The 27,500-nt window shown below is 47.4% G+C and overlaps 4 protein-coding genes across 7 annotated transcripts in view; 2 read left to right on the forward strand and 2 right to left on the reverse strand.

Annotated features, from left to right (window-relative positions):
* The window catches only part of LOC101155899 (diacylglycerol O-acyltransferase 1), an 8,654-nt gene extending 1,975 nt beyond the window's left edge, over window positions 1-6,679 (forward strand). For both annotated transcript variants that reach the window (XM_004084575.5, XM_023959980.2), the window contains exons 3-17: window positions 2,439-2,479; window positions 2,597-2,682; window positions 3,027-3,079; window positions 3,211-3,316; window positions 3,445-3,573; window positions 4,316-4,384; window positions 4,518-4,621; window positions 4,699-4,737; window positions 4,915-4,956; window positions 5,035-5,079; window positions 5,166-5,278; window positions 5,357-5,422; window positions 5,488-5,575; window positions 5,701-5,763; window positions 5,851-6,679. In XM_004084575.5, coding sequence (XP_004084623.1) covers window positions 2,439-2,479; window positions 2,597-2,682; window positions 3,027-3,079; window positions 3,211-3,316; window positions 3,445-3,573; window positions 4,316-4,384; window positions 4,518-4,621; window positions 4,699-4,737; window positions 4,915-4,956; window positions 5,035-5,079; window positions 5,166-5,278; window positions 5,357-5,422; window positions 5,488-5,575; window positions 5,701-5,763; window positions 5,851-5,997 — 1,191 coding nt within the window. In that variant the 3' untranslated portion in view covers window positions 5,998-6,679. The remainder of the gene's footprint in view (window positions 1-2,438; window positions 2,480-2,596; window positions 2,683-3,026; window positions 3,080-3,210; window positions 3,317-3,444; window positions 3,574-4,315; window positions 4,385-4,517; window positions 4,622-4,698; window positions 4,738-4,914; window positions 4,957-5,034; window positions 5,080-5,165; window positions 5,279-5,356; window positions 5,423-5,487; window positions 5,576-5,700; window positions 5,764-5,850) is intronic.
* A 655-nt stretch (window positions 6,680-7,334) lies between these two features.
* cfap20 (cilia and flagella associated protein 20) lies at window positions 7,335-10,440 on the reverse strand. Of its 2 annotated transcripts, none has more exons than XM_011492852.4 (6): window positions 10,278-10,440; window positions 8,486-8,565; window positions 8,268-8,379; window positions 7,997-8,185; window positions 7,810-7,923; window positions 7,335-7,732 (listed from the first exon to the last, which is right to left on the reverse strand). In XM_011492852.4, the coding sequence occupies exons 1-6, from the start codon at window positions 10,359-10,361 to the stop codon at window positions 7,730-7,732; spliced, it is 582 nt and encodes a 193-aa protein (XP_011491154.1). In that variant the 5' UTR covers window positions 10,362-10,440; the 3' UTR covers window positions 7,335-7,729. The 2 variants fall into 2 exon arrangements, with proteins under 2 accessions (XP_011491154.1, XP_004084620.1); XM_004084572.4 differs by having other exon boundaries at window positions 7,335-7,735; window positions 10,278-10,439.
* Window positions 9,586-20,240, forward strand: LOC110014369 (G-protein coupled receptor 20). The gene is made up of 7 exons (XM_078954535.1): window positions 9,586-9,753; window positions 16,304-16,710; window positions 17,951-18,133; window positions 18,221-18,343; window positions 18,588-18,844; window positions 18,911-19,043; window positions 19,380-20,240. The coding sequence occupies exons 3-7, from the start codon at window positions 17,954-17,956 to the stop codon at window positions 20,238-20,240; spliced, it is 1,554 nt and encodes a 517-aa protein (XP_078810661.1). The 5' UTR covers window positions 9,586-9,753; window positions 16,304-16,710; window positions 17,951-17,953.
* Window positions 20,241-21,777: 1,537 nt separating this feature from the next.
* Window positions 21,778-27,500, reverse strand: part of slc45a4a (solute carrier family 45 member 4a) — a 48,191-nt gene continuing 42,468 nt past the window's right edge. For both annotated transcript variants that reach the window (XM_023960337.2, XM_023960338.2), the window contains exons 9-16: window positions 27,252-27,500; window positions 27,021-27,182; window positions 26,841-26,940; window positions 26,557-26,637; window positions 26,341-26,471; window positions 25,784-25,852; window positions 25,406-25,560; window positions 21,778-25,309 (exon numbers count right to left, since the gene is read on the reverse strand). The exon at window positions 27,252-27,500 is cut by the window's right edge and continues 29 nt beyond it. In XM_023960337.2, the coding sequence (XP_023816105.1) occupies window positions 25,129-25,309; window positions 25,406-25,560; window positions 25,784-25,852; window positions 26,341-26,471; window positions 26,557-26,637; window positions 26,841-26,940; window positions 27,021-27,182; window positions 27,252-27,500 (1,128 nt within the window). In that variant the 3' untranslated portion in view covers window positions 21,778-25,128. The remainder of the gene's footprint in view (window positions 25,310-25,405; window positions 25,561-25,783; window positions 25,853-26,340; window positions 26,472-26,556; window positions 26,638-26,840; window positions 26,941-27,020; window positions 27,183-27,251) is intronic.

Below are 27,500 nucleotides of genomic sequence, written 5' to 3' on the forward strand. Positions count from 1 at the left end.
TGCAGACGTTCGGTCCGTTTTCTTCTGCTGGAGGAACCGGGTTCTGCTCCAAGCGTTTGGGTTCTTCTGCTGGAGGAACCGGGTTCTGCTGCGGGCGTTTGGGTTTTTCTGCTGGAGGAACCGGGTTCTGCTGCGGGTGTTTGGGTTCTTCCGCTGGAGGAACCGGGTTCTGCTGCGGACGTTTGGGTTCTTCTGCTGGAGGAACCGGGTTCTGCTGCGGGCGTTTGGGTTTTTCTGCTGGAGGAACCGGGTTCTGCTGCGGACGTTTGGGTTCTTTTGCTGGAGGAACCGGGTTCTGCTGCAGACGTTCGGTCCGTTTTCTTCTGCTGGAGGAACCGGGTTCTGCTCCAAGCGTTTGGGTTCTTCTGCTGGAGGAACCGGGTTCTGCTGCGGGCGTTTGGGTTTTTCTGCTGGAGGAACCGGGTTCTGCTGCGGGTGTTTGGGTTCTTCTGCTGGAGGAACCGGGTTCTGCTGCAGACGTTTGGGTTCTTCTGCTGGAGGAACCGGGTTCTGCTGCGGACGTTTGGGTTCTTTTGCTGGAGGAACCGGGTTCTGCTGCGGACGTTTGGGTTATTCCGCTGGAGGAACCGGGTTCTGCTGCGGACGTTTGGGTTCTTTTGCTGGAGGAACCGGGTTCTGCTGCGGGCGTTTGGGTTCTTCTGCTGGAGGAACCGGGTTCTGCTGCGGGCGTTTGGGTTCTTCCGCTGGAGGAACCAGGTTCTGCTGCAGACGTTTGGGTTCTTCCGCTGGAGGAACCGGGTTCTGCTGCGGACGTTTGGGTTCTTCTGCTGGAGGAACCGGGTTCTGCTGCGGGCGTTTGGGTTCTTCCGCTGGAGGAACCGGGTTCTGCTGCGGGCGTTTGGGTTCTTCCGCTGGAGGAACCGGGTTCTGCTGCAGACGTTCGGTCCGTTTTCTTCTGCTGGAGGAACCAGTTACTGCTCCAAGCGTTTGGGTTTTTCTGCTGGAGGAACCGGGTTCTGCTGCGGGCGTTTGGGTTTTTCTGCTGGAGGAACCGGGTTCTGCTGCGGACGTTTGGGTTCTTCTGCTGGAGGAACCGGGTTCTGCTGCGGACGTTTGGGTTCTTCCGCTGGAGGAACCGGGTTCTGCTGCAGACGTTCGGTCCGTTTTCTTCTGCTGGAGGAACCGGGTTCTGCTCCAAGCGTTTGGGTTCTTCTGCTGGAGGAACCGGGTTCTGCTGCGGGCGTTTGGGTTCTTCTGCTGGAGGAACCGGGTTCTGCTGCGGGCGTTTGGGTTCTTCCGCTGGAGGAACCGGGTTCTGCTGCAGACGTTTGGGTTCTTCCGCTGGAGGAACCGGGTTCTGTTGCGGACGTTTGGGTTCTTCCGCTGGAGGAACCGGGTTCTGCTGCGGGCGTTTGGGTTCTTCCGCTGGAGGAACCGGGTTCTGCTGCAGACGTTCGGTCCGTTTTCTTCTGCTGGAGGAACCAGTTACTGCTCCAAGCGTTTGGGTTTTTCTGCTGGAGGAACCGGGTTCTGTTGCGGGCGTTTGGGTTCTTCTGCTGGAGGAACCGGGTTCTGCTGCGGACGTTTGGGTTCTTCTGCTGGAGGAACCGGGTTCTGCTGCGGACGTTTGGGTTCTTCCGCTGGAGGAACCGGGTTCTGCTGCAGACGTTCGGTCCGTTTTCTTCTGCTGGAGGAACCGGGTTCTGCTCCAAGCGTTTGGGTTCTTCTGCTGGAGGAACCGGGTTCTGCTGCGGGCGTTTGGGTTTTTCTGCTGGAGGAACCGGGTTCTGCTGCGGGTGTTTGGGTTCTTCCGCTGGAGGAACCGGGTTCTGCTGCGGACGTTTGGGTTCTTTTGCTGGAGGAACTGGGTTCTGCTGCGGACGTTTGGGTTATTCCGCTGGAGGAACCGGGTTCTGCAGCGGACGTTTGGGTTCTTCTGCTGGAGGAACCGGGTTCTGCTGCAGACGTTCGGTCCGTTTTCTTCTGCTTTGGGTTCCACGTGTGACTGCAGTCAACAGAGAACCTTCCGTCTCTACGGGCCTCTGTGACCTCTGACCTGATTGTTTGGCATGATCTGGCTGAAGGTCACAGAGGCAAATGTTCTTGTTTGGGACCCAGTTGGATCAGAACCACTTTTGACCCAGGCCTTCACGGTTCTGTCTCGCTGCAGCTGAACTTGGAACACGATCATTAGCCGGTTCTACATTGGGGGGGGGGGGTTCTTCCGCGGGAAATTGGACGTGTTTGATCTCCACGGCGGCGCTGGTTGTTCTGAGGGTTCTGGAGCAGATCCTGCAGGTTCTTGGGTTGTTCTGCTCTTGCTTTGCACAGAAACTCTGCAGTTTAAGCACAAACATGAAGCAGCAGAAACGATAAGCCGGTTTTTCAGCTGATCAAAGGTCAGGCGGCTGAAAGCGGCTCCGACCCGATTCCGCGGTGGGAGTCTGACATCATCTGATGTTTGTCTCTATCCACAGGTTCTGAGTAACGCCCGCCTCTTCCTGGAGAACATTATAAAGTGAGTTTGGAGACGGTAAAGTGCTGATCTGACTGAAGTAGAAGAACGGTCGTGGAACCAGGACCCAAAATCCAGGCTGGTTTTCTGACTGGCCCACTAAGACTCTTTGTCCTCCAGGTACGGCATCTTGGTGGATCCCATCCAAGTGGTGTCTCTGTTCCTGAAGGACCCTTACAGCTGGCCGGCGGCCTGCCTCATCATCGGTGAGGACCTTCGTCTTCGGGCGTCGTGTGAAGAGGAGGCTGATCTCACAGCAGCAGAACCCTTTTCTCTTTAGTGAAAACGACAAAAATGACGTTCAGAACCAGTCAGAGTGTAGTTTGGGTTTTCACTTTCAGACGTTTCAACATTAAACATGTTTTTCTGCATGTTTCAGTTCTTCACTGCGGTTTCTGGCTGTTATTGTGACTTGATGACATCATCACCACACTTCAGTTTTTAACCACCAGAACCGTTTTTGGTTCTGATTTCACTCCATGAATGAATTTGGAGACTTGACTTTATCAGGAAGTGTTTTCTTTCACGGTCCGGTTCTGTTGTGTTTCAGTGTCAAACGTTTTCATCCTGGCGGCGTTGTACACGGAGCGGCGTCTGGCGGTGGTAAGTCTGACTTCCTGTTTGTTCCTTTCTGACCAACAGTTTGACTGGGAGGTTTCTGAAATCCTCCTTATCTTCGTGTGGGTAGCAGCATCCTCCTGTCTGCAGATCTGCTACATTTTCTGTGTTTTCAGGGGACTTTCTCTGAAACCAGCGGCTGGATTCTTCACATCTTCAACCTGCTCTTCATGTTGGTCTTCTCCTCCGTCACAGTGCTCACTGTGCCCTCTTTGACCCCAGGCACGTTTGTGTGTGTGCATGTGATGGAACAGAAAGGAACTGTGGATTCTTTGATAACCAGCCTGTCTTTAATTAAAGACATTTTAACGTGTAGTGCCGGTGTGTGTGTGTGTGTGTGTGTGTGTCAGTGGGGGGGGTCCTCTCTTTAGGCGTCTACACCGTGCTCTTCCTGAAGCTCTACTCCTACCAGGACGCCAACAGGTGGTGCAGAGAAAGCCGGCAGGCCGAAGCCAAGCGCCTGAGGCGCTCGCATTCATGTAAGTGTTCATCCGGACGCGGCGTTTCTAGAAAGTACCCAGCATGCAACAGCATTAGTTCCTCGTGGGATCAAACGGAGGTTCTGCCATAGAACTGAAGGTGAGAAGAACCAAGATGTTCTCTCTTCCATGAACAGAAGAGTTCAAAGAAAACCACAAAGCTCTCCATTGGTTTGTGTTCTGTTGAGTTCCAACGACAACGTCAGTGAACTTTTGGCCCTCAGCCTGCAGAACACGGGGTTCCACGGTACCGGATGGTACCACGGACAGTCTGTATATTTACTGACAGAAGAAACAGAACGTCCCCGTCAGTACTTCTGGTTCTGGATCTCATCAGAACGTGAGATCTCTGTCCTTTCAATGATCAGGAGAACAGTAAAGAACCCAGAGCTTCATAGGAGAACCTGGTGGAAGGCAGCTGGAACTGCAGCCAAATCCTCCAAGGTTCTTCTGCTCATGGAGGTTGGTTCCCCGCTGAAGATCAGAGGATAACAGAACCGCATGAAGGCATCCAGAACTTTGGCATCGGCTGGTCTCAGAAGATGCCGGACTTCACAGCAGTCTGACGGGAAAGTAGAAACGTTTGGAGATGTTGTTTGCTCTGAAGCAGCCGGGCCGTCCTGGGGGAGACGGAACTTGAGCGTTACTGTGGATGGACTTCACTCCTAACTACGCGGTCTGAGCCTGAACGTGGAGGATGGAGATGCTGTGGAGAAACCTCAGACGTTCTGGTCTGTTTCAGGTCCTAACGTGGCAAACGGCTCGGCGGTCCGGTCCCATGTGTCCTACCCGGGAAACCTCACGCACAGAGGTGAGTGCACGTGACCGAGAGGATGCCGTAGTGATGATAATGCAGAACCCTGTAAACATTTACTCTCTACTAGGTTGCATCTTATTTTGTTAACAGGAAACAGTTTGATCCAACTGGTTCTTTTATTTTGTAGACATGTACTACTTTATCCTGGCCCCGACTCTCTGCTATCAGCTCAACTTCCCGCGTTCTCACCGGATCCGCAAACGCTTCCTGATGAGACGGCTCTTTGAAATGGTGGGGTGGGGGGGCAGATTCCCCTGTGCAGTCGTTGTTGGGGGGGCTTTACAGTCGTGCGTTCTTCTCTCCTGCAGCTTTTTCTCATGCAGCTGTTGGTGGGCTTGATCCAGCAGGTAAGAACCATTTCCAGATGTTCTGCAGAACAGAAAGGGTTCTGATGGTTCCACTGCCCCCCCACAGGGGGGGTGTAGCAGCACACTCACAGAACAGCTTTAGGGCCAGACCATAGATGCTGCAGATAACTGCTCTTTTCTTCCCAACACTGATGCGGGTGTTGAATGTCTTTTCAGTGGATGGTCCCCACCATTCAGAACTCCATGAGACCTTTTCAGGTGCGTGCCCCCCCCCCGGACACTAGCATGAGAGCCTTTAGCAGGATTTTGGATTCTGGATTTTGGTTTCCCTTTCAGGAAATGGATTTTTCTCGGATGGTGGAGCGGCTGCTCAAACTGGCCGTGAGTGTTTTGGCTTTTGATTACGGCTCTCTGAAACATTCAGATGCAGAACCAGAACCACCCCTGTTCCTGTCCGCCCCCCCCAGGTGCCCAACCATCTGATATGGCTGATTTTCTTCTATTGGTTCTTCCACTCCTCCATGAACTTCGTGGCAGAGCTGCTGCAGTTTGGAGACAGAGAGTTCTACAGGGACTGGTGGTGAGTGACGTTCTGCACAGCGTGGAACCCACTAGAACCCGTGTTGTAGTGAGAACCAACTCCTCCGTTCACTCATAGGAACTCGGAGAGTGTGACGTACTTCTGGGCCAACTGGAACATCCCGGTTCACAAATGGTGTCTGAGGTGAGAAACGGCCTGAGGAAGTCTTTGGAGACACGCGTGACGTTAACGTGTGTGTTTGTCCACAGACACTTCTATAAGCCCATGCTGAGGAGGGGCATCAACAAGTTTTTGGCTCAGACGTTTGTGTTCCTGCTCTCCGCCTTCTTCCATGAGGTAAACTGTCTGTAGCTTCACCGCGTGGAGGATGGCTGTGAGCGGGTCACCGTGGAAACCAACAACTAGAGGCTGACGCTGAGGAGCTTTGCAGCTGCTGACCGTGTTCTCTCCTGCCTCCTCAGTACCTCGTGAGTGTTCCTCTGAAGATGTTCCGGCTCTGGGCCTTCATGGGAATGATGACTCAGGTAAGACACATCCGTCTCTTCTTTCTGGGACACCTTCCTCTCAGAGCTGCTGCTGCTGCAGATAAAGTCTGGATCTGGATCCTTCAGGTTCCTCTGGCGTGGTTCGTGGGTCGCTATCTGAACGGAAACTATGGCAACGCGGCCGTGTGGATGTCCCTCATCATTGGACAGCCCATCGCTGTGCTGATGTACGTCCATGACTACTATGTCATCCACTATGGAAGCTCCTCGTAACACATGGGGTCAGCCTGTGGGAGGAGCTTACAGAGCTTTCAGACTTTAGTAGGCGTTTCTGAGCGTCACCGGCTCAGAAAGCTTCCGGTCCGTCTCTCAGGCCCACTTCTGTCAGCCGGTCCTCTGAACCGTTTCTGCATCCGTGTTTGTGGGTTTAAAGCTGAATGAGGGAAACAGAGGAACATCAGTAAAAACATCGTTGGTTCTGCGGCTGATCTGTGATTGACCTCCACTGAGACTCGCCTTTGTAACGCTTCACCGGAACGTCGGTTTCTTCCCCAAATTCCTCTGGAGCTGATGGAACATGCAGCCGGGACGGTAAAGACGGATCCGGATCTTCCTCTGTTTGTCTGTCAGATGGACCAAAGGAACCTCTGGGTTCTGCCATCAGTCCTTCAACAGGATCTAAAGGCTTGGCTGGGTGACCCAGACATGGCTCCACCTGCTGCTCTGATTGGCCCCCGGGGCAGTTTTCTGCTGAAACTGGAGGTTTCTGGGTAAATTCTACACGTGTTCTCATGATTTGTCAGTTCATGGATTGAAGCAGATGAATGTTTTTGCTCTGAGAGCGGCCACACCGTTTCATGGAAGCAACAGAATCCAAGGATGTACAGAAAATCATTTTTACCCAAAACTCTTTGTATAATTTGTTGAAATGGATTAAAAACGTCTTCATAGTGAAGGTCTTTGTGTCGGTTCATTAACGGTTTCACAGCAAACATTCACCTAAAGATTCAAATGTTTTTCTTCCTTTTGAATGTTTGTGACCTGAAATCTCTTTTAGTTTATTAACTTAAAGACGTTTTTAAAACTTGGTTTTAACATGAATGTAGGAAGTCTATTCACTGGTAACCCTGGTGCTGTCCTATGGGGTCCAGATGACCCCCCCCTTCCATTGAGGTGTTCCCCCTACCATGACAAAGGTGGATAAAGGTGGAAAGATTTCATGTAATCCATGGACACCAGTGAAGATCACAAATCATTGAAGAAAAAAGGTTCAGAGCTCTGTCTAGTGGGTCTAGATGACCCCACTGTCTAGTGGGTCTAGATGACCCAACTCCCAACGTTAAAGGGCCTAGGACAGCACAAGGGTTACAAAGCAGAAATCGTGGCACATTTTAATGTGAAAAAGGGCAGCCTGACAAGGATTGATTGATTTATCCCTCAATGGTTAATAAACCCTTTATTACTCGTTTACAACACTCTGGAGAATTAACCAGCAAACAAAGAAACTAGAACTTAAAGTTTAGGGCTGACTCTGGTCATTAGGGTGAAATCCTGTGGATGGAGTTAAAACACGTTACAACGTTCACCTGAGGCAAATGAAAATCTGGGCATTTGAGACCTTCATGTTCTTTTATTTCAGAGAATGTATAGAATAAATGTACATATGTGGTCCAGAAGGCCTTCACAAACATGGAACTTAAAAAACTCTGGAGTCTCCTTTAAGATATAAATATGAACGTGTTCCTCTAAAGAAGAAATCTGCTGTCGTAATAAACTAAAGTTTTATTTTGCTTCAAGAAATTTAAAATAAAGTTGTATTACAGTTGAATTTGTGAGGCCAAAAGCTGATTTTGATCCTTTTCACCCTGAGAACCAAACAGAACCCTACTGCTGAATGAGCGCAGGGAGAACATCAGGCTGGAGAACAGCAGCAGAAGAGCCTAAAGGGAAGCAGTCCTGCACCGGAACCGCACAACCATTCCAACACTCTGCAGGCCATCAGGATCTACTGCTGTAAAACACAAAGAGAACATCTGAGTTCTGATGGAAGCCAGAACCGGGCCAGCCTGTGGACAGAGTACTGACTTTGGCCTTCTGGTTCTGGACGGGCAGGTAGAGCTTAAACTCAGCCGGCAGCTCGTCTTCAGCGTACAGCCGGTCAGAGAAGTAAACCCTCCGGATGCGGCAGTTAGCATGAATCTGATGAAGACCACAAACTGAGACCAAACACTCTGACGGCAAACATCGCCTCGCCGGCTGCACGGCCACAAACCTGAACTCGCAGCGTCTCTGAGTAATTGGTTCCATAGGCTCTCCTGGTGAAATCTGACAGGTTAAACTGGATCTGGTTCCAGCCATCGTCCAGCCTCATGGGCATGGTGCAGATGAAGGGCTTCACTCTGGTCGTGCTCTGGTAGTTACTGGCTCGGAACCGCCGCCGGACGTTTTTATCGTCCAGAACCTGACGTGGAGTCACAGCAGACAAAGAGATGAGTGAAGGCAATGACGGCGTTCAGCGACACGGGAAAGGTCTGACGGCGTACCTGGACTTCAAAGGAGAAGTACTTTTTCAGGTTCTTAATAATCATCACCAGGAAGGGGAGTTTGATCCCCAGAGTCTTCTTGGGGTCGGCGGGACAGGTGATGTATGTGGTGCTGCAGGAAGGCGGCGTTTGGAAAGGCGTGAGTGAAGCAGCAACACCTTTATGCATTTAGCGTCTCTACTTTGAACTGCAGCAGAAGAGGAACCGACAAAACCCACCAAACGTTTGCTCCCTCGATTTCCAGCACGTGTGAGTGGATGTCGTTGTCTAGAACTTTCTTGATGTGTCCATTTCTCACCTAGCAACACACAACAATGACTGAAAGCCAGCTGATGTTTGCAGGACGCCGCCATGACATGAAAACCGCCACAGAACTTTTATGAAGATGGAACCTTTCACCTTCTATGGGTTCACTTTTCAACCACACAAAACATGTATTATGGGATGCTTTTCTACTAAAATTAAGAAAATAATTTGTTAAATCTGAATTTGTGTTAACAGGCGATTCTGTTTCAGGATTCAAATCTTTAAACATCTCATCACCGATACTCTTCATTGCTGTAAAAATTTAAAAACACAGATTTACTTAGCTTTAAAACATAAACGTAATTTCAAATTACATTAATCCTATGATCACATTAGTCCTGTGCTCAGGTCTCTGCACTGGCTCCCTGTACCTCAAAGAATAGACTTCAAAGCAGCTCTGCTTGTGTACAAGTCTCTCCATGGCCGAGCACCAAAGTACATCTCTGACATGTTAGTGCCATATGAACCATCTCGTACTCTGAGGACCTCAGGGACCGGCCTCCTGTTGATTCCCAGAGTCAGAACTAAACAAGGGGAATCAGCGTTTCAATATTCTGCAGCTAAAATCTGGAACAGCCTCCCTGAAGTCGACAGACAGGCCTCTTCTGTGTTCATGTTCAAATCTAGACTTAAAACATTTCTGTTTAGCCGTGTATATGACTGAAAGGTCCTATCTGCACTTTTCTTTCCTTTCCTTCCTTTACTTTTAAATCAATTTTCAAATTGTTTTTTTCTTTTCTTTTAACGTAAATTTTACGTTGATTATTTCTATGATGTATTGTGATTTTAATGCATTTTTCTGTTTTGTGAAGCACCTTGAATTACTTTGTGTACGAATTGTGCTATACAAATAAACTTGAAAAAAAAAATTAAAAGCATCCTATTCAAGGGGGTTTCACTGCCAAGCCCCCCCCCCCCCCCCCCCATCAGTACATAGGAATGACGCAGAACAATAAAACAGCATATTTCTTTTTCTGGAGGGGCTAACAGGTGAGAGGGAAATGTTTAAAACACTTGTACCTTGGGCCAGGTGAATTCTCGATTCTGATTGGCTGCAGGGTATGCGTTGAACACTGATATGCACTTAAAAAGTAGTTCCGGTCACATCGCTTAAATGTTCTGTATCACTGCGCCGGCTTCTAGACAAACTTTAACTTCATCATCTGGACAAAAACAAGTGGTAAGAGGAGAACTTTGTCTCTGATCCGATGCTTTATGTAACACACCGTGGCGTTGATTTGTCGCTTTTGCCGCTGCAGTCGGCTCAACCGGCGGTCGTGCGTTGTCACGTTACCATGACAACGCGCTGCTCCACGTAACAAATAGTCCGCTTTTTATGAAAAGCGTTCCAAACCGAACAAATGACAAGAATGCAGCACTAAAAACTGGTTGAACATGTATTTCTTCTGTAAGACGCCATGGTATAAGCGACAAAATGGCCTTCGAAGTGTGCATTATCGGCATTAACGCACTTTGCGTTGGAGGTTGATGCTTCCGCAGCGTGCGTTAATTTCTGTTAATGCACATTTCATCGGACATTAACCCTTAAACTACAGACATACGTCACAATAATCACCACTTTAGTTGGTTGTGGGTGAGCTGAAAAGACAATGATTACTTAAGAGACTAAAATGATGCGTTAGCGTTAGCATTTAGCAATAAAATCTACTTTTTAAACCGACTGACCGGATCTAAGCTACCTACTTTTTTGTCCCAGATTTGTAGTGGCTTGCTTCCGATGCTGTATAATATGGATAAAAAACCGCTTTGGAAAGTGTTCTTAAACATTTTTTATCCTCACGTCGTTGCGTCTGCTCTCCTAGCTTACCAACGGTTGTTTTAGCTACTTCCGGTCGTCAGTGTCGTCACTTCCGCTTTTTTTTGCTTAACTGTATTAATGTTGTTTACATTTTTCTATGCCTGTCGTAATAGTAATTTGATGAACACTTTACACAACTGCCTAAATAATTTAAACCTCAAGTGCTTTTACAATTGTATATTATATATTCTGAAGTGTCTGTTTTGTTTTCTAAGTACATGTATATATATATATATATATATATATGTATATACATATATGGATCAATCTCAAGTTGTGATAGGAGTTTCCGTTTGTGGATGTTAGAGCATTGGGCGAACCAGTTGTTTGGCAGTTATTGATTGTGGGTTTTGAAGCATCCATTCATTCCACACTCTCTGCATGTAACCCCTCCGGGTGGGATTACTTGAGTAGTAGCACTCTAACCTTGTTCTCACATCTAGTCCTCTTCCGTCTTGTTCCAGTAGCCCACTTTCCATCAGGGTGCTCTGGTCCCCCAGCACCTGCCGTGACATCTGAGCCGGTATGCCGTGTGGTTCATGACGTGTGGTTCATTAACTCTCATGTTGTGAGGTAGGCAGTAAAGTTAAGGGTCTTGCCCATCACCAAGGAACCAGGCACCAGGCAACAAGGAAAGCGGCAACAGCTAAATACCTCCAACGAGTAAGGCAGGTCCTGAGAAGCCAGCTCAATGGCAAAAAAAAGACCCGGGCAATAAACATCTACGCACTGCCAGTTATCAGATACCCTGCAGGAATAATAAGATGGCCAAAGGAAGAGATACAGACCACGGATGTTAAAACACGAAAGCTCCTCACCATGCATGGAGGGTTCCATCCCAAATCCAGCACCCTGAGACTGTATGCTAGCCGCAAGGAAGGAGGCCGAGGACTAGTGAGCGTAGAAGCCACTATCCAGGATGAAACATCCAAGATGCATGAGCACATCAAGCTCAAGGCCCCAACTGACAGTGTGCTCAGTGAATGTCTCAGGCAATGGAGAGCAGAGGATACAGTGCTGGAGGACAGATCCCCATAGGAGGACAAACCCCTGCATGGGATGTACCACCGGACCGTGACTGAGGGGGCTGATATCAAGAAGTCCTACCAATGGCTAGAAAAGGCTGGTCTACAGGACAGCACTGAAGCGCTCATCCTGGCAGCTCAGGAACAAGCCCGGAGCACCAGAGCCATAGAGGCTCAGATCTACCACACCAGACAAGACCCAAGGTGTAGATCTACTACACCAGACAAGACTCAAGGTGTAGATCTACCACACCAGACAAGACCCAAGGTGTAGATCTACCACACCAGACAAGACCCAAGGTGTAGATCTACCACACCAGACAAGACCCAAGGTGTAGATCTACCACACCAGACAAGAACCAAGATGTAGATCTACCACACCAGACAAGACCCAAGGTGTAGATCTACCACACCAGACAAGACCCAATGTGTAGATCTGCCACACCAGACAAGACCCAAGGTGTAGATCTACCACACCAGACAAGACCCAAGGTGTAGATCTACCACACCAGACAAGACCCAAGGTGTAGATCTACCACACCAGACAAGACCCAAGGTGTAGATCTACCACACCAGACAAGACCCAAGGTGTAGATCTACCACACCAGACAAGACCCAAGGTGTAGATCTATCACACCAGACAAGACCCAAGGTGTAGATCCACCACACCAGACAAGACCCAAGGTGTAGATCCACCACACCAGACAAGACCCAAGGTGTAGATCCACCACACCAGACAAGACCCAAGGTGTAGATCCACCACACCAGACAAGACCCAAAGTGTAGATCTACCACACCAGACAAGACCCAAGGTGTAGATCTACCACACCAGACAAGACCCAAGGTGTAGATCTACCACACCAGACAAGACCCAAGGTGTAGATCCACCACACCAGACAAGACCCAAGGTGTAGATCCACCACACCAGACAAGACCCAAGGTATAGATCTACCACACCAGACAAGACCCAAGGTGTAGATCTACCACACCAGACAAGACCCAAGGTGTAGATCTACCACACCAGACAAGACCCAAGGTGTAGATCTACCACACCAGACAAGACCCAAGGTATAGATCTACCACACCAGACAAGACCCAAGGTGTAGATCTACCACACCAGACAAGACCCAAGGTGTAGATCTACCACACCAGACAAGACCCAAGGTGTAGATCTACCACACCAGACAAGACCCAAGGTGTAGATCTACCACACCAGACAAGACCCAAGGTGTAGATCTATCACACCAGACAAGACCCAAGGTGTAGATCCACCACACCAGACAAGACCCAAGGTGTAGATCCACCACACCAGACAAGACCCAAGGTGTAGATCCACCACACCAGACAAGACCCAAAGTGTAGATCCACCACACCAGACAAGACCCAAGGTGTAGATCCACCACACCAGACAAGACCCAAGGTGTAGATCCACCACACCAGACAAGACCCAAGGTATAGATCTACCACACCAGACAAGACCCAAGGTGTAGATCTACCACACCAGACAAGACCCAAGGTGTAGATCTACCACACCAGACAAGACCCAAGGTGTAGATCTACCACACCAGACAAGACCCAAGGTATAGATCTACCACACCAGACAAGACCCAAGGTGTAGATCTACCACACCAGACAAGACCCAAGGTGTAGGGGTGAAGAGGGTGTAATCCTAAACCCTGGTTCCAGCCTGTCCTTCAATCTCTACAGGGGGGGGGGGGTCTTTGGTCTGGAGCTGGGCTCTCCAGGAGCAGACAGAGGCCCTTCAAGGGCAGAGGGTGGGTGTAAGATGTTGGCAGGGAAAGCATACATGGAGCGCCACAATCAAGTGGCTGGAATAATATACAGGAACATGTGTGCAGAATATGAACTGGAAACCCCAAGGTCAAAATGGGAAACACCTCCGAAGGTGGTAGAGAATGAGAGGCCAAAGATCCTGTGGGACTTCCAGATCCAGACTGATAGGATGGAAACTTTTATGAATTAATTAAACCGTTTCCTGTCCACCAATCCCACTTTATTGTTTGGCTCAGTGGCGGTTCTACCCTGAATTACTTCCCGGGCGAGACCCTCCCCAGGCGCCCCCCCCCCCCCCCCCCCCATAGTCACAACAGAACTTTGTTTGTCTTTGTCAACTGAAATGTTTTATTGTCATTGAAATTAAGAAGTGGATACAAAAGTATGCAAAAATACAGTTAGCTAAGAAAATATTGAATCAAACTCAATATTAAATAAATAATATAAAATAAATATTTTAAAAACATTTATGAATTGGAAATTTAAATTGTCATGTTCTATATCGATCTCTACTTCAGAGAAGAAAAATTAGCTCATGTTTTCCGTCTTCAATCCTTTGATTGGCACATTTTTAGTTATGACCTGTTACATTATGTTTTGTCCCCATAGAGTTGTAGTAAATGGTAAATATTCATTTTTAAAACTACCTACAGATTTATGGAAATTCTATTGGCTAAAAATATAACCCCACATTTGTAAAACAAATAAAAAATAAACTTCATATGCAGGCTCAAAATTAACCCCTAAATCCCCAGTTAAATGTCAAAAAAACATTGTGAAAACGTTTAGGCTGCCACAAATGATTATTAATTAATGACCAATCTCAAATTATTTGCCCCATTAGCATCTTATGGCAGCAGCAGCATGCTGTGTAACCATCACAGCTTTTTTAACATTATGAACTAGTATACAACAGCAAAACACAACACAACCTTTGTGTTACAGCACAGCAGACAGACACATGAATCATAACTAATGTTACAAGTTAAGGCAGAGCAAATTTTTAAGAATAAAATCTAAAAAAAATAAAAAATGACGCTATTTGCAACATTTGGGCCTACTTCAGTGTTGGTCATCGACCAAAATAAAGTTTTCATCGGCAACGTTGTTGTAGGGCAGGTAGCATTAGAATTTAGAAAAGACATGCATCAAGCTGTGAGGACTTCCCCTTTTCTTTATCTCTTTTCTCCTCTTCTTCTTTTCTTTTCTTTCTAAATTGGGCACCAGATGGCTTTGACCTTTTTTTCTCCATATTTTAGATGTTTTTGGCGTTTGTTTGGCATAAATGTCCTCACGTCACGAAGAAGGCATCAAGTCCGTCGACTGAACCAACTGTCACCTTAGTGACAGCATTGTTTTGTGTTGCCATTTTTTTTATTTGGGCATTTCACACAAAATTAACCCAAAAAGCAGAATATATTTTTTATACCTTTATTAAAATGTAGGTTATAGAATGTCACCTTATGACTGACCTATAAAGAGGTTTTATAAAGTAGATTCAAACCCCCGCCCTTGTCCCCACCTAGCCACTTAATTTGGAAGCGTCCCAAAACTGATTCCCCGCAGCCCCCCCCTTCCTTCACACATTTCCAGCAGGAGCGCGTGCAGCTACAGCCAGGGGCGCTGATTCGCTACATGACGGCGCAGTCGCAGTTTTTACTTTTATTTTTTTCATCAAGCCCGCGACCGTCGCCTCCCCTGAAAGATGAGCCCGCCAGGTTTTGCGCATGCGCAAACGTGGCGGCGCTCCGTGCTCACCCCGCGCCCCCTCCCTTCTCCTTCTTCACACACACATTGTGTCTACTTCTCAAAGACAGGAGAGCGCACAGCTGCGGGGCGAGGGCGGCGGCGCGGCCAGGTTCAGGCTGTTACAAACTCACAAACTGTGACATAAGTAAACCAATAATGGTGCATAAAATATTTTACAAGGGCTGAGCCGCCGGTGCCGCCCCCCTTCAGTTTTCCGCCCCAGGCCACCGCCCGGACGGCCCGTGCCTAGAACCGCTACTGGTTTGGCTTGTTTAGTCTGTTAAAAGCTTTGATGTTTATTAAATGCCGCTAATTTGAACGCATTAATTCCTAAACTAAAAGATATTTTAGTGACGTATAGGTCTATGTTATAAAAGGCCATGTTTGTGTTCTGAATCTAAAAGATTGTTTCCTGTTAGTGCTTTGAAGGGATGCTTAAAGTGGACACTTTGACCAAAGTAACAACTTTAAGGCCGAATAAAACCTTTTTTAACCCTTGTGCTATCTTAGATGACCCCCCCCCCCTTCCATTGAGGTGTTCTCCCTACCATGACAAAGGTGGATAAAGGTGGAAAGATTTCATGGAATCCATGGACACCAGTGAAGATCACAAATCATTGAAGAAAAAAGGTTAGAGCACTGTCTAGTGGGTCTAGATGACCCCACTCCCAATGTTAAAGTGCCTAGCATAGCACAAGGGTTAATGAAGCCTTTTTAAGTAGCGGAACAGGCTTTTGTGAGGAATCCTTGAGAAATTTTTACATTTAAAAAACTGCTTTAGGGGGAAGAAACTCATATTTTCTGCGCATCTGTATAAATATTCTGATGATTCCGTTTTGGTGAAGCGGTTTCACAAATTCGTTAGTGTTATTTTTAGATTAAACATAAACATTTTAGCAATAATTTCCTTCCACACTCATAAAATAACCTTCATTTAGAAAATGGTTATTTTTAGAAAGAAAAATCGTTAAATTAGAAAACCAAATGTTTGTGTTTTAAATGTACTGATTTTACGTTAAATGAAAAGAAACCTCACGTGTTTCATATTTGGACATGAAGGCAGTGCTCCTCTTCTCTCCTTCATCTCTGCTTTTCTCTCTAGACTAAAAGCTCATTTTAAGGTTACTAACCAGTCAGATTTGATTGGAAAATCATTTTTAAGCTGAATTATTTTTCAAGAATTATTTTGAGTTAACTTTTCTTTATTTCTTGATTCAGATACTAAGAAATCCATTTTACTAGAATATTTACATCCTGATGTCATTTTTAAAATGATGTTTGTTTAGGTTAAAGGTCATCTCCGTCTTTCCTGTTCATGACCGTTTGCTTTGTGCTACTTTTAGGTCCCAAAGGTGTAAAAATGGACTCCCTCCTCTTAGTCTTTAAACATCTGTCAAAAAGGCCAAATATTTAAAGAACCTGAGGACCATCAGTCCGGAAACGTGCAGAAAGACTTCACCTAAGAGCAGAAACAGGAGTTTTATGACATTACTGATCATTTGACAGTGATGCATTCAGGGACAAATGTCAGCTGTTTATTTGGCTAAAGCTACAGTAAAAAAGACAGACTTTAGTATTTTTGAGCAAATTCTGTTAGTGTATGAAAAGAGTTGGTCTCCTCATCATGAAAACCCAGCAGCAGGTCCCTGAAGGAGGAACCTCCACCCAGGAGGGGGTCGTGTCTCCTCTGAGAGTCAGACGCTGAAGGACAGCGAGGCTTCAGACGTTTCCTCAGGCTTTCACTGCTCAGGTATGTTCAAACATCTGTTTTCTCTTCTGCAGACTCTGTCAGAAACTCTTTGTAGTCATTTCTGCAAAGAACCACTGAACAGCAAATGCTTTTGCCTTCTTTGGGGGGGGTCACACATTTTCTACTAAACAATGTTCACTGCTCCTCTTCTTCATTCATAAAAAACCATTAGAGCTGCTGGAAATGCTGTTTTTATTTATGTCAGCAGTGTTTTTAATCTAGAGATGATGGGGAGTGAGGAGGAGTGGGAAACCCGTCTGAGCCCTTCAGCAGCTCGTCTTTCTTTACTGTTTAGTAGAAAATCGTCATTTGAAAAAAGAAAACGTGATCTTCAGTTTGAAGCGACTTTCCGCTCTGGAGAGAGAATTCCATCCTCTGTGGTTTTGTCCAGCTTCAGACCAGCGGAGCCCATGTGGACCAGAACAGGTCTGAACAGCAAAGAGACTTCATTGTTGATTAAAAACAGCTTTTCCTCATTTACAAAAGCTGCTTTCATGATCTCAAACGGTTGCACTCGCTGCCCTTTTCCTGCTTTTTGAAACTCTTTTTTTTATTCATTAGAATTACTTTAATTTATCAAACGCCCCTCCTCTGAACATGTCGGCCCACGAGGACTTTCCAGCCTCATCTCCGTCCAGCAGGACGTTCATCAAAAGTATGCGACTGTGCGCGGACAAACGCTCATCTTGACTTCAGGTCAACTCCAGTCCGGCTGTGGAAAGCAGCTCTGCTTCGTCTTACAGTCCTAGTCTCTGCTTGAAGAGACGGCTGGTCTTCGTCGTCTTCTGTCAGACAGAAGATGGAGATGCGTTTGTCTGTGGGGCCTGGAGAAGGCCGTGTTTATGGGACGTCCGTCTGCTAATGTTGACCCCTCCATCAGCCGTGGAGGTCAGTGCCGAGATGTTTGCACAGATTCAGCAGTCGCTGTTTGAGGAACCCTTCCGCTTTCTGTGGGGGTTCTCTGTGTGGCCTTCAACAAAAAAAGACAAAATATGGAAAACCTTTGATCTTAACAAACCTCAAAGCTTTTCAAACTCTTCTGTTCTTTTCCTCCAGAGAGCACGCTGCACTCGTTTTCCGTGTCTGCTGCAGTTAAAAACCACAAGATAAATGAAACAAATGCAAAACGTTGAATAATCTGCAGATTTTCTGGATAAACATAAAAAACCATCATCAGTTCTGACCTGTCAGCATTTTTTTTTACCTTTTCCTCTCAGAAAACTCCATTCCTCCCTTCCAGGCGATGCAGCACCTCCTCATCAACATCAATTCCATCAGAGAGGTCCACCCGCCTCTTTTCACCCCCCAGCTGACCAACTGCAGCGCCCCGGATCGGCAGTGGGCGGTGCCTGACATGCACAGGTTAGCTCACCTGGATATCCAGCTGTACCAAGACTTCTACGGCGTCTGGGTCACTCTGATGGTGAGAATGTAGAGCAGCAGGAGGAACCTTTGCGTTTATTCTCCAGATTTAAAGTTGAAGTGAAAGCATTGAATGGTGTTTGAACAGCTCAGTCCATCCGGAAAACTCACCTGCAGTCGCCCACCTGAGCCACAGAATTCTGAGGACCATCCCTGCAGAGAAATGACTGATCTCATCCTGACCTTTGACCTGCTCCGTGGTTTTGAAAATGTCAGTTCCTGACGGACGTCAAGCCTTTCAGATGTTTTTCAGTCTCGGAAAAAGAAGAATTTTCCTCATCATGAGCTGTTCTGAGATTGGATTCATTTTCATTAGTTCTTACTTTAAAGTGTTGGTTCTTTGTTTAACTGACGCCTAAATCCGTACCATAAACGTGTGATCAAAGTTCCTGGAATGCTGTCATGCGTGTCATCCGGCGTCTCGGTCAGATTCAGGTGAATCTTCTCTGCTGCAGGTGTTCAACTGTCTGATGCTGGTGGTCGGGGTGGTCCTCAACAGCCTGGCTCTGTACATCTTCTGCGGCGCCTCCACCCGCTCCTCTTCCTCCGTGGTCTACACCATCAACCTGGCCGTGGCCGACCTGCTGGTGGCGCTGTCGCTGCCTGCGCGCATCGCTCTGTACCACAGCGGCGGCGGCTGCGTGGCCTGCTCCTACGTTCACACCTTCAGCTACTTTGTTAACATGTACTGCAGCATCCTGTTCCTGACCAGGTGGGTGACTCCCGACACGCGTGAACCTCCATGAGGAGACGCCCACTCACCAGTTCTCCACCTCAGCATCTGTGTGGACCGGTACCTGGCTGTGGTCCACACGTCCGGCAGCCTCCATCGCTGGAGAACCACCGGAACCGCCAAAGCCATCAGTGCAAGCGTTTGGCTCATCGCTGTGGTGGTCACCTACTCCTGTCAGGTACACGCTGCAGTCTTTTCAGAATAAAAGTCTGACAGAAGCAGATCTGTTCTGCAGTGGGGAGCATTTGGAGAGTAGAAGAGAGTAGAAGTACATCTATGTTAGAATGAAGTCAGATCCTTGAAGGTCATGAAGTTGATGATCAGTTTGCCAAACTGGACCAGAACCCAGAGTTTGTGGAGAAATATACATTTTTCTAAATATGTATCTGTTGCTTTTAAAGAGAAGCAGAGGAGGATCTTACTTTATTTTGAAAGTCTTGAGCAGAGATCAACTGAAAACGTCGTTGGGGAGCCGCCGTCTGACCAACAAACCAACCTCTGTGTTCCTCTGCAGACAACAGCGCTGAGCTTCAGCTCCGCCTGTTCTGGTCTGCCCGCCCACTTCTACCTCACGGTTCTGGAGTTCGTCCTGCCCATGCTCGCCATAGTGGGCTTCACGCTCCGCCTCGCCTGCTTCCTGTCCTCCAGGAAAGGTTTGATGCCCCAGCAGAGCAGGGCCAGAAGGACTCGTGCCATCAGGCTTCTGGCCACCGTCTTGGTGGTCTTTACCGTTTGCTTCACACCTTTCCACCTGCGACAGGTGCTGGTCTACTTCCAGCTGGCAGGAGGAGGGGGGCAGTGGCGTGGGGCGGAGCCGGTGCTCGCCTACCACATCACGGTGAGCCTGAGCAGCCTGAACAGCTGCCTGGATCCAGTGGTGTACTGCTTTGTGACGGACAGCTTCAGGAGGATGTGGAGGTCCAGAAGGAGGGGGGAGTGGCATGAGGAGGTGGGGAACACCAGTGGGGGGGAAGGGGAGAGGACTCTGGTGAAGAAATGCTCCAGTACAGCCCTGGCCATCGCTCAGAGCGTGGCGGCGCTGACCTTCAGCGGCGCCACGCTCCCCACAGCCAATGCAGACCTGCTCGGTCTGGAAGGGCCCCTGCCTGCCCTGGAAGAGCCCCCATCTGCCCTGGAAGGGCCCCCATCTGCCCTGGAAGGGCCCCCATCTGCTCTGGAAGGGCCCCCATCTGCCCTTGAAGAGCCCCCATCTGCCCTGGAAGGGCCCCCATCTGCCCTGGAAGGGCCCCCATCTGCTCTGGAAGGGCCCCCCATCTGCTCCTGGAAGGGCCTCTGTCTGCTCCTGGAGAGCCCAGCTCCAGACCAAAGACCCCCCCCTGTAGAGATTGAAGGACAGGCTGGAACCAGAGTTTAGGATTACAAACTCATTTTCTGTCCTGTTTTTTTTCCAAAAGTGTTTCTGAATCAGAAATGATTTCAGCTTTGAATGAAATGTTTCCATGATCACTTTAGAGCAGCCGGAAGCTTCGGGATCTGCTGTAAACCGTTTCTCCATCACAGACGTTTCTGAACCAGATCGTGAACCAATCCTCTTCCTCCACATCTGTAAAGGCCTTCATCCCTCCATCCAGGTCAGGTTGTCCTGAAGTTCAGTCCTGGTATCTGAACCTACAGTCTACTAGCCCCCCCCCCCCCCCCCCCCCAATCCCTGTATCTTCATCAGTTCTTCATCAGTCCGTCTGTGAACAGTTTGGGAAAATAATGACAGGAACTTGAATGCACTTTTGTTTTTTGCAGATGAACAGATTTAGCGTCAGTTTGTTCTTGACACTAAATCTGTTCATCGTCTTGTACTTAACTCACTTTTATGTATTTGACCCGTTTTTACAGTTCCTCTTCAATAAATGACATTCTTTCTGTCATCAAACAGAATTCTGCTTTTCCAGGAAGCTCCTCTGGTCCACTAGAGGGCAGCATCCAATCAGAACTGATCTCAGTGGGTCGTGGCTGCTGATGCTCCTGTTCTGTTCAGAAGTGACCTGTTGGACCCAGCAGCGGGACCTGGGGTCAAGCTGCTGGACCCCGGGTCCCGCTGCTGGACCCTCTGGACTCAGCGAACACGTCTCTCGGGATCAGCCCGAGCTGAGTCAGCGGTTTCAGGTCAGCTCCTTCCTGTGTGGAAAGTGATGAGCAGCGTCTGTGCAAAGCAAACGCTGACTTCAGATCAAAATAAGGACATTTCTGTTTTAATCTGCAGTAAACAGAGTTTCAGTGAAAATACTACAGATTCCTCCATAAATATTCAGTTTCTTCAAATTCTTCAAACATATTTGTGTCAAAAAGTATTTGCTCCCATTTATCGCATGAATCAGCAGAATCCTGTGGAATCAGATTCAATGCATTTTTTTGAATTATTTTAGCATCACTGAGTTTTATTCTCAGAAGCATCGTTAATCTGCACCAAACACATGCCTGTTTATATATATATATATATATATATATATATATATTGCTGCTATATATATATATATATATATATATATATATTGCTGCTATATATATATATATATATATATATATATATATATATTGCTGCTATATATATATATATATATATATATATATATATATATATATATATATATATATATATATATATATATATAGCAGCAATATATATATATATATATATATATATATATATATATATATATATAGCAGCAATATATATATATATATATATATATATATATATATATATATATATATATATATATATATATATATATAGCAGCAATAAAACTGCAGCAATAAAACTTCTCTAGTTATTTCGCCGAATCATATTGATCCTTATTTTGCTTTTAGGAATTTTATTTTTCTGCTAAATGTTTTTTTTTGTCAAATTCAAACGTATTTTTAATCAACAGATGTAGAAAAAACTAAACAAAGCATTTGATTCATTTAAATTTTACTTCAGATTTGAAAGGTGCGTTTCATACAGTGTTCATTCAGAGTCCTACTTATGAAGGCTCAAGCATTTTTATATAACTTATATCTATATACAGACTCTATGCATAGAAAACAAAACTAACAAAAATAATCATCTTTTATAGCAGCAAAACAGAAGAAACTAAAAGAAAAATGAATATTTACATCTTTTTTCCAAAAACAATGCATAATATATGTATATAGTACACTGCACAGATTTCCCATTCTTTAAATATTGGTGATTGACTCTATGGACATTGAAGTTTTCAGGCACGCCGCCAGCGTCAGGCGCCGCCGTGGAGGAAGTCCCGTGACGGGCTGACGGCGTCCCGACCGACTGGACGTCAGAAACATTCAGACTGATCATCAAAGTGCAAACTCTAAAGAAAAGACACTTTCTTCACCCAACAGACACAAACACCAGCGCCGGCGCAAACCGGGACAGCTGGGACGACCTTTGACCCACGAAAACAGTCGAGTCTGTCAGTCCAGTTACTTCCTGTAACAGCAAAAATAAAAGCTTGAATCTGTTGCAAACTTCTAGACCCCAAAACCGAAAAAAATAAACGCTCACGTTTGATTTCCTGCAGCTTCAGTGAAAATTCCATTTTGTGTCAGGACGCTGCACCACCGGCTCGCTCAACATCCAAACTAAACTGATTTCAGCAGAAATCGACTCACATTCATCTGTTCTTTACATTCTTTACAGATGGAATCAAAAGGTACAGAACTCAATCTCCCAGCAGGCCGAGCGGCCGTCTGAGCATCCAAAGGCCTCAGACAACAACAACCAACACACAACCTTCACCAACACAACACTCTCCCTCCGTTTCAAACACTTCAAGTATTTGTTTCAGGCTGCAGGGTTCTGCTCCAGCCCCACATCGACGCGGTCAGACGTTTGTGCAAACATGTAGAGAAACACACGCGTGTTTCCAGGACACTGAGTCAAACATTTCAAACATGCATCTGAAGTAAACCTGCCAGGAACCCAGCAGAACTGTTCCACACGCATTCTGCAGACGTGATCACAAACCCTTCATGCAGTTTTATCGGCCTGAAGAAGGAATTTTCTTCACTCTCTGCTTTGAAAAAAGAAAAGAAGCAGAGAATGAACCTTAGAGGATCCAAGAACGAGAAAAAGGCAGAAGCAGAAAAGCTTTTCTGAGTCCCCACTTTACCTCCACACTGATCAAGACGGTTTTAAAAACCAGAATAGAAAATATTATATAGCATAGAATATATGTAGAATAAAAACCAAAGGAAACAACTTCAGTCTGGAGGAAAAACTGCTGCAGCAAAAACAGGAAATCAATCAGATCGATCAGTTATTGCTGTACACTTCAGTAAAAGCTTTAATAATAATAATTCCTGCCCGCCACGCCCCCGCCCTTTGGATTCCTTTTCCGTCACGCCGCGCTCGCCGTGTCAACACCAATAAAGATTGGAGGGTGGCGCTCCATCTAAGTCCAACTGGAAACCACCGCCCCCTTTGGGCGGAGCCAAAAACATTGTAGGGACTCAAAAGGGAAGCAGGTGGGCAGGAATTGCCCTGAGGGGGGGGGGGCAAAGTGTGCAGAGTCCAAAGCGGGTTCTGCAGGCGACACTCAAGAGTCCAAATCAGCCCAGAACCGTCAGCTGTGCATTTTCAGAACTTTAAACTTTCATCACTTCTGTATAAAACTAACATTTTTCCTTCAGACTTCCTCCATCCTCTTCTTCCAAACATCGTCCCTCCATTTGTTTTTCATAGTTGACCCAAAAGAACCATCAGAACCGAACTATGAACGTAGAATTTGTGCATTTCTTTCTCTCACTTCCTCCTGCAGAAGTTCAGTAAACCCAAAGAGGAGAAATCGTTGAAACCGACGATTGGAGACGAACGCTGGACCCCAAAATAAAGGTTTGGTTTCTTCCATCGTGCAGCAGATGGTTTCGTCCATCGTGCAGCAGATGGTTTCGTCCACCGTGCAGCAGATGGTTTCTTCCACCGTGCAGCAGATGGTTTCGTCCACCGTGCAGCAGATGGTTTCTTCCATCGTGCAGCAAATGGTTTCTTCCATCGTGCAGCAGATGGTTTCTTCCATCGTGCAGCAGATGGTTTCTTCCATCGTGCAGCAGATGGTTTCTTCCAACGTGCAGCAGATGGTTTCTTCCATCGTGCAGCAGATGGTTTCGTCCATCGTGCAGCAGATGGTTTCTTCCACCGTGCAGCAGATGGTTTCTTCCACCGTGCAGCAGATGGTTTCTTCCACCGTGCAGCAGATGGTTTCGTCCACCGTGCAGCAGATGGTTTCTTCCACCGTGCAGCAGATGGTTTCGTCCACCGTGCAGCAGATGGTTTCTTCCAACGTGCAGCAGATGGTTTCTTCCACCGTGCAGCAGATGGTTTCTTCCAACGTGCAGCAGATGGTTTCTTCCATCGTGCAGCAGATGGTTTCTTCCAACGTGCAGCAGATGGTTTCTTCCATCGTGCAGCAGATGGTTTCGTCCATCGTGCAGCAGATGGTTTCTTCCACCGTGCAGCAGATGGTTTCTTCCACCGTGCAGCAGATGGTTTCTTCCACCGTGCAGCAGATGGTTTCTTCCACCGTGCAGCAGATGGTTTCTTCCACCGTGCAGCAGATGGTTTCTTCCATCGTGCAGCAGATGGTTTCGTCCATCGTGCAGCAGATGGTTTCTTCCAACGTGCAGCAGATGGTTTCTTCCATCGTGCAGCAGATGGTTTCGTCCACCGTGCAGCAGATGGTTTCTTCCACCGTGCAGCAGATGGTTTCGTCCACCGTGCAGCAGATGGTTTCTTCCAACGTGCAGCAGATGGTTTCTTCCATCGTGCAGCAGATGGTTTCTTCCAACGTGCAGCAGATGGTTTCGTCCATCGTGCAGCAGATGGTTTGTGGATTCTAGCTTTTTGGGGGGGTTGTCCTGGAAACTGACATGTTCTTTTGTCAGGATCTGATCTTCTGATAGATTTACCAAAGCTTCTGTGGGACCACAGGAACCCCCTCCACCCTTAAAGCTACGGTTGCTAACAAAGTGCCGTCAGCCTGGTTTTGGTGCATGAGCGTCAGCAGAAGCTGGAGCCACAGGAGGAAGACAGATTTGCAGCTTTGCAGGCGTTTTCTGAGGATTGCAGCTCCTTCTTCTGGATCACTGATGCTAAAGCAGAACTGGGACCAGCACAGGTCCAGCTTGGTACGCTGGTCTGGTCCTACAGCAGATGGATGGGTCCAATGATACCCGGAGAGGAACAGCATCATCTCGGTCCATGAGGAGTCATTTTAGAAGCAGTTTCTGTAGAGTGAGAGGATCCATCACAGAGCAGACTCCATCTCTGAGTGACTGGAAGTGGTGGTGACTGCAGCCTGACCCCCCTTGGTCAGCTTCAGGAAGCTGGGTTTCTCCATCACCACGGTAACGGCTCCTTCACAGCTGCTGGAATTTTCCAGCGTTGTCAGTGCCTGTTTCTCTGAAGCTTTGGCTGAATCCCCCTCCCTGTCAATCACAAGAAAGACGTTTAGAAAGTCAGAGAGAAAATTCAGAAAACTTTGTGGGGGGGTCTGATGTCTCTCAGCAGACGGTTCTGCTCACCCGTTGTTTGGAGTCGGGTAAATCACCAGGAAGCAGGCGGTCAAAAACCCCAGGAAGGAGCCTCCAGACGCCACCATGGGGATGACACGAACACTACCAACAGCTTCCACCAGGGGGCCCAGAGCGGAGGCCACCAAAATCTGACTGATGTACACCTGCATGAACAGGTATTTGGGTAAACAGCATGGATGTCTTATTTCTATAGGATCTGTCATCTAGCAGCTATGACAGTAATATGACTACAGAAAGTAGTGAAAGTAACGATACGTCTTCTTGAAAGTATTTCTTCTTAATTGTCCAAACAGTTGGTAAAAAGTAGAAGGTTGAACTGTGTTTTATTTTGAAAATATGTGAGGGCTTTAATAAAATCAGACCTACTTGACAGGACAAGATGGCGCAGTCTATGCCAAATCCTCTCCGCGAGTTTCCAGGACTGTGCTGGATATACTGCAGGGAGGAGAACGTCAGTCGTTAGAACCACACGCTTCCCGACTCATCAAATGAGAACATCTCTGAGCACGCCATCTGCGACCGTCACTGACCGTCGTTCCCCGCCCATTCTTTGGCCTCTACCATCCCTAGCCCTTCTGGACTTCTTACTCATTGCGGTGGTTTCCTTCAGAGTGAATGAAATGACTTCTCCGTCAGTCCGTTTTTTCCGCCAGACTCCAAGATGTTCTCAGATTAGCTCAGAGATCAAATCTCTCCAGACAGGTCACCCAAAGGTCAGGGACGATGTTGGAGGTCAAACTGTTGGCCCTGTAGCTCAGCTTTCTCCTCACCCAAACCCCAAACCTAAAAAGGTCTAACCTGAATTTTACCTGAGACGTTCAAACCTGAGAGAAATGCTGCCAAAACCCTTTTTCCCGCATAAGATCTGATGACATGTAGTTGTCAGAAAACCTAGAGACGAAATCCCCAAGTTTGAAAATGACCTTTTTCATTTCATGGTACTGTCCCAGCAGAGCATACGGGCAGTAGCAGATACTCATGGAGATGATTCCCATGCTGCTGATCATCACCATGGAAACGTAGACGTTAGAGAAGATGGCCATGACAGCCGTTCCTGTTCAGACGGTAGAAACATGATGCTCACTGAGGATGTTCTGCTCACATGATCCACCTTATGGACTATTGTTTTAGACGCTTACCGATAGAGAATCCCAGAGTTCCCAGGATGTAGATCACTTTGATGCTCAAGTCAAAGTTATCCAGATACTTTTGAAGAACAGCTGCAAAAGAAAAGCTTCATTTATTTTCCTTCACATGAAGACAAAGATGCAGCTTCAACTCATTAAACAAAATCCTATTTTATTGAAAAATAGAGTAAAACGGATCAAATGGAAAGTGCTGAAAAGTCCTGAAGGTCCCATTCACAGAACTTTGTGTAGAAAGTAAAGCGATTCCGGCCATAGCGAGCGGCACGCCCACATACCTGAACAGGTAGCCGCGGTCATGGCGTAAATGACCAGCCCCCAGCAGCCCATCTGAACCCCTTTGTGGTAACTTTCCAGCAATGTGGAGTTTGCAGGAGCCTGAGGCAGAAAAGCAGAGCTTCAGATCCGATCTTCCTGCAGATGGAGGGTCAAAGGCAGCAGCGGCCTGCGTCTCTTACGGTGGGATCTCCGTGGTAGATGACCTGACCCATGAAATCGGTGAAGAAGACGGCCTCGGCGATGATGGAAAACCAGGTGAGCAGGTGGCAGGCGCACAGCCGCAGCAGCTCTGGAGGCATCTTCAGCATGGAGAGCCACAGCAGCTTTACGCTGGTCTCAACCTGAGGCGACAGGAACCGTCAGAACGCAGCGGCTTCGGTGAGGCGCCGCCAACCTCAGCCGCTCTTCACCTCGCCTTCCTCGCTCTCCGTATCTCCGCTGGAGGAGTTGGTGTTCCCGCTGCGGTGCCGGTCCCGGTTTCTCTGCCGGTTGGCCCTCCGGTGGCGAGCCTCCACTTCGCACAAGTCGCTCATGCTGCGAGACGGTTTGATCAGGAAGGCGGCGTTGGCACGCCGGTAGCGGTAACGGCGGCCTCCCACACGCCCATAATAGGAGAAGGTGCAGGACGGCTGGCGGTAGAAGGTGTGACGGTGGCGAGG

This window comes from Oryzias latipes, chromosome 11, assembly GCF_053564925.1.
Source record: "Oryzias latipes strain Hd-rR chromosome 11, Olatipes_Hd-rR_3.1".
Taxonomy (NCBI): domain Eukaryota; kingdom Metazoa; phylum Chordata; class Actinopteri; order Beloniformes; family Adrianichthyidae; genus Oryzias; species Oryzias latipes.

Bases quoted from the DNA above. Each gene is read 5' to 3' on its own strand.
- cfap20 (XM_004084572.4), bottom strand. From the start codon at position 10,361: ATGTTTAAGAACACTTTCCAAAGCGGTTTTTTATCCATATTATACAGC. The intron at 8,380-8,485 runs GTGGGTTTTGTC...GCCTTCCTGCAG, and splicing joins ATCGAGGGAGCAAACGTTTG to CACCACATACATCACCTGTC. The intron at 7,924-7,996 runs GTTTGTGGCCGT...GGTCTTCATCAG, and splicing joins CAGAGACGCTGCGAGTTCAG to ATTCATGCTAACTGCCGCAT.
- LOC110014369 (XM_078954535.1), top strand. From the start codon at position 17,954: ATGCAGCACCTCCTCATCAACATCAATTCCATCAGAGAGGTCCACCCG. The intron at 18,344-18,587 runs GTCAGTTCCTGA...TCTCTGCTGCAG, and splicing joins TGCTCCGTGGTTTTGAAAAT to GTGTTCAACTGTCTGATGCT. The intron at 18,845-18,910 runs GTGGGTGACTCC...TCTCCACCTCAG, and splicing joins AGCATCCTGTTCCTGACCAG to CATCTGTGTGGACCGGTACC.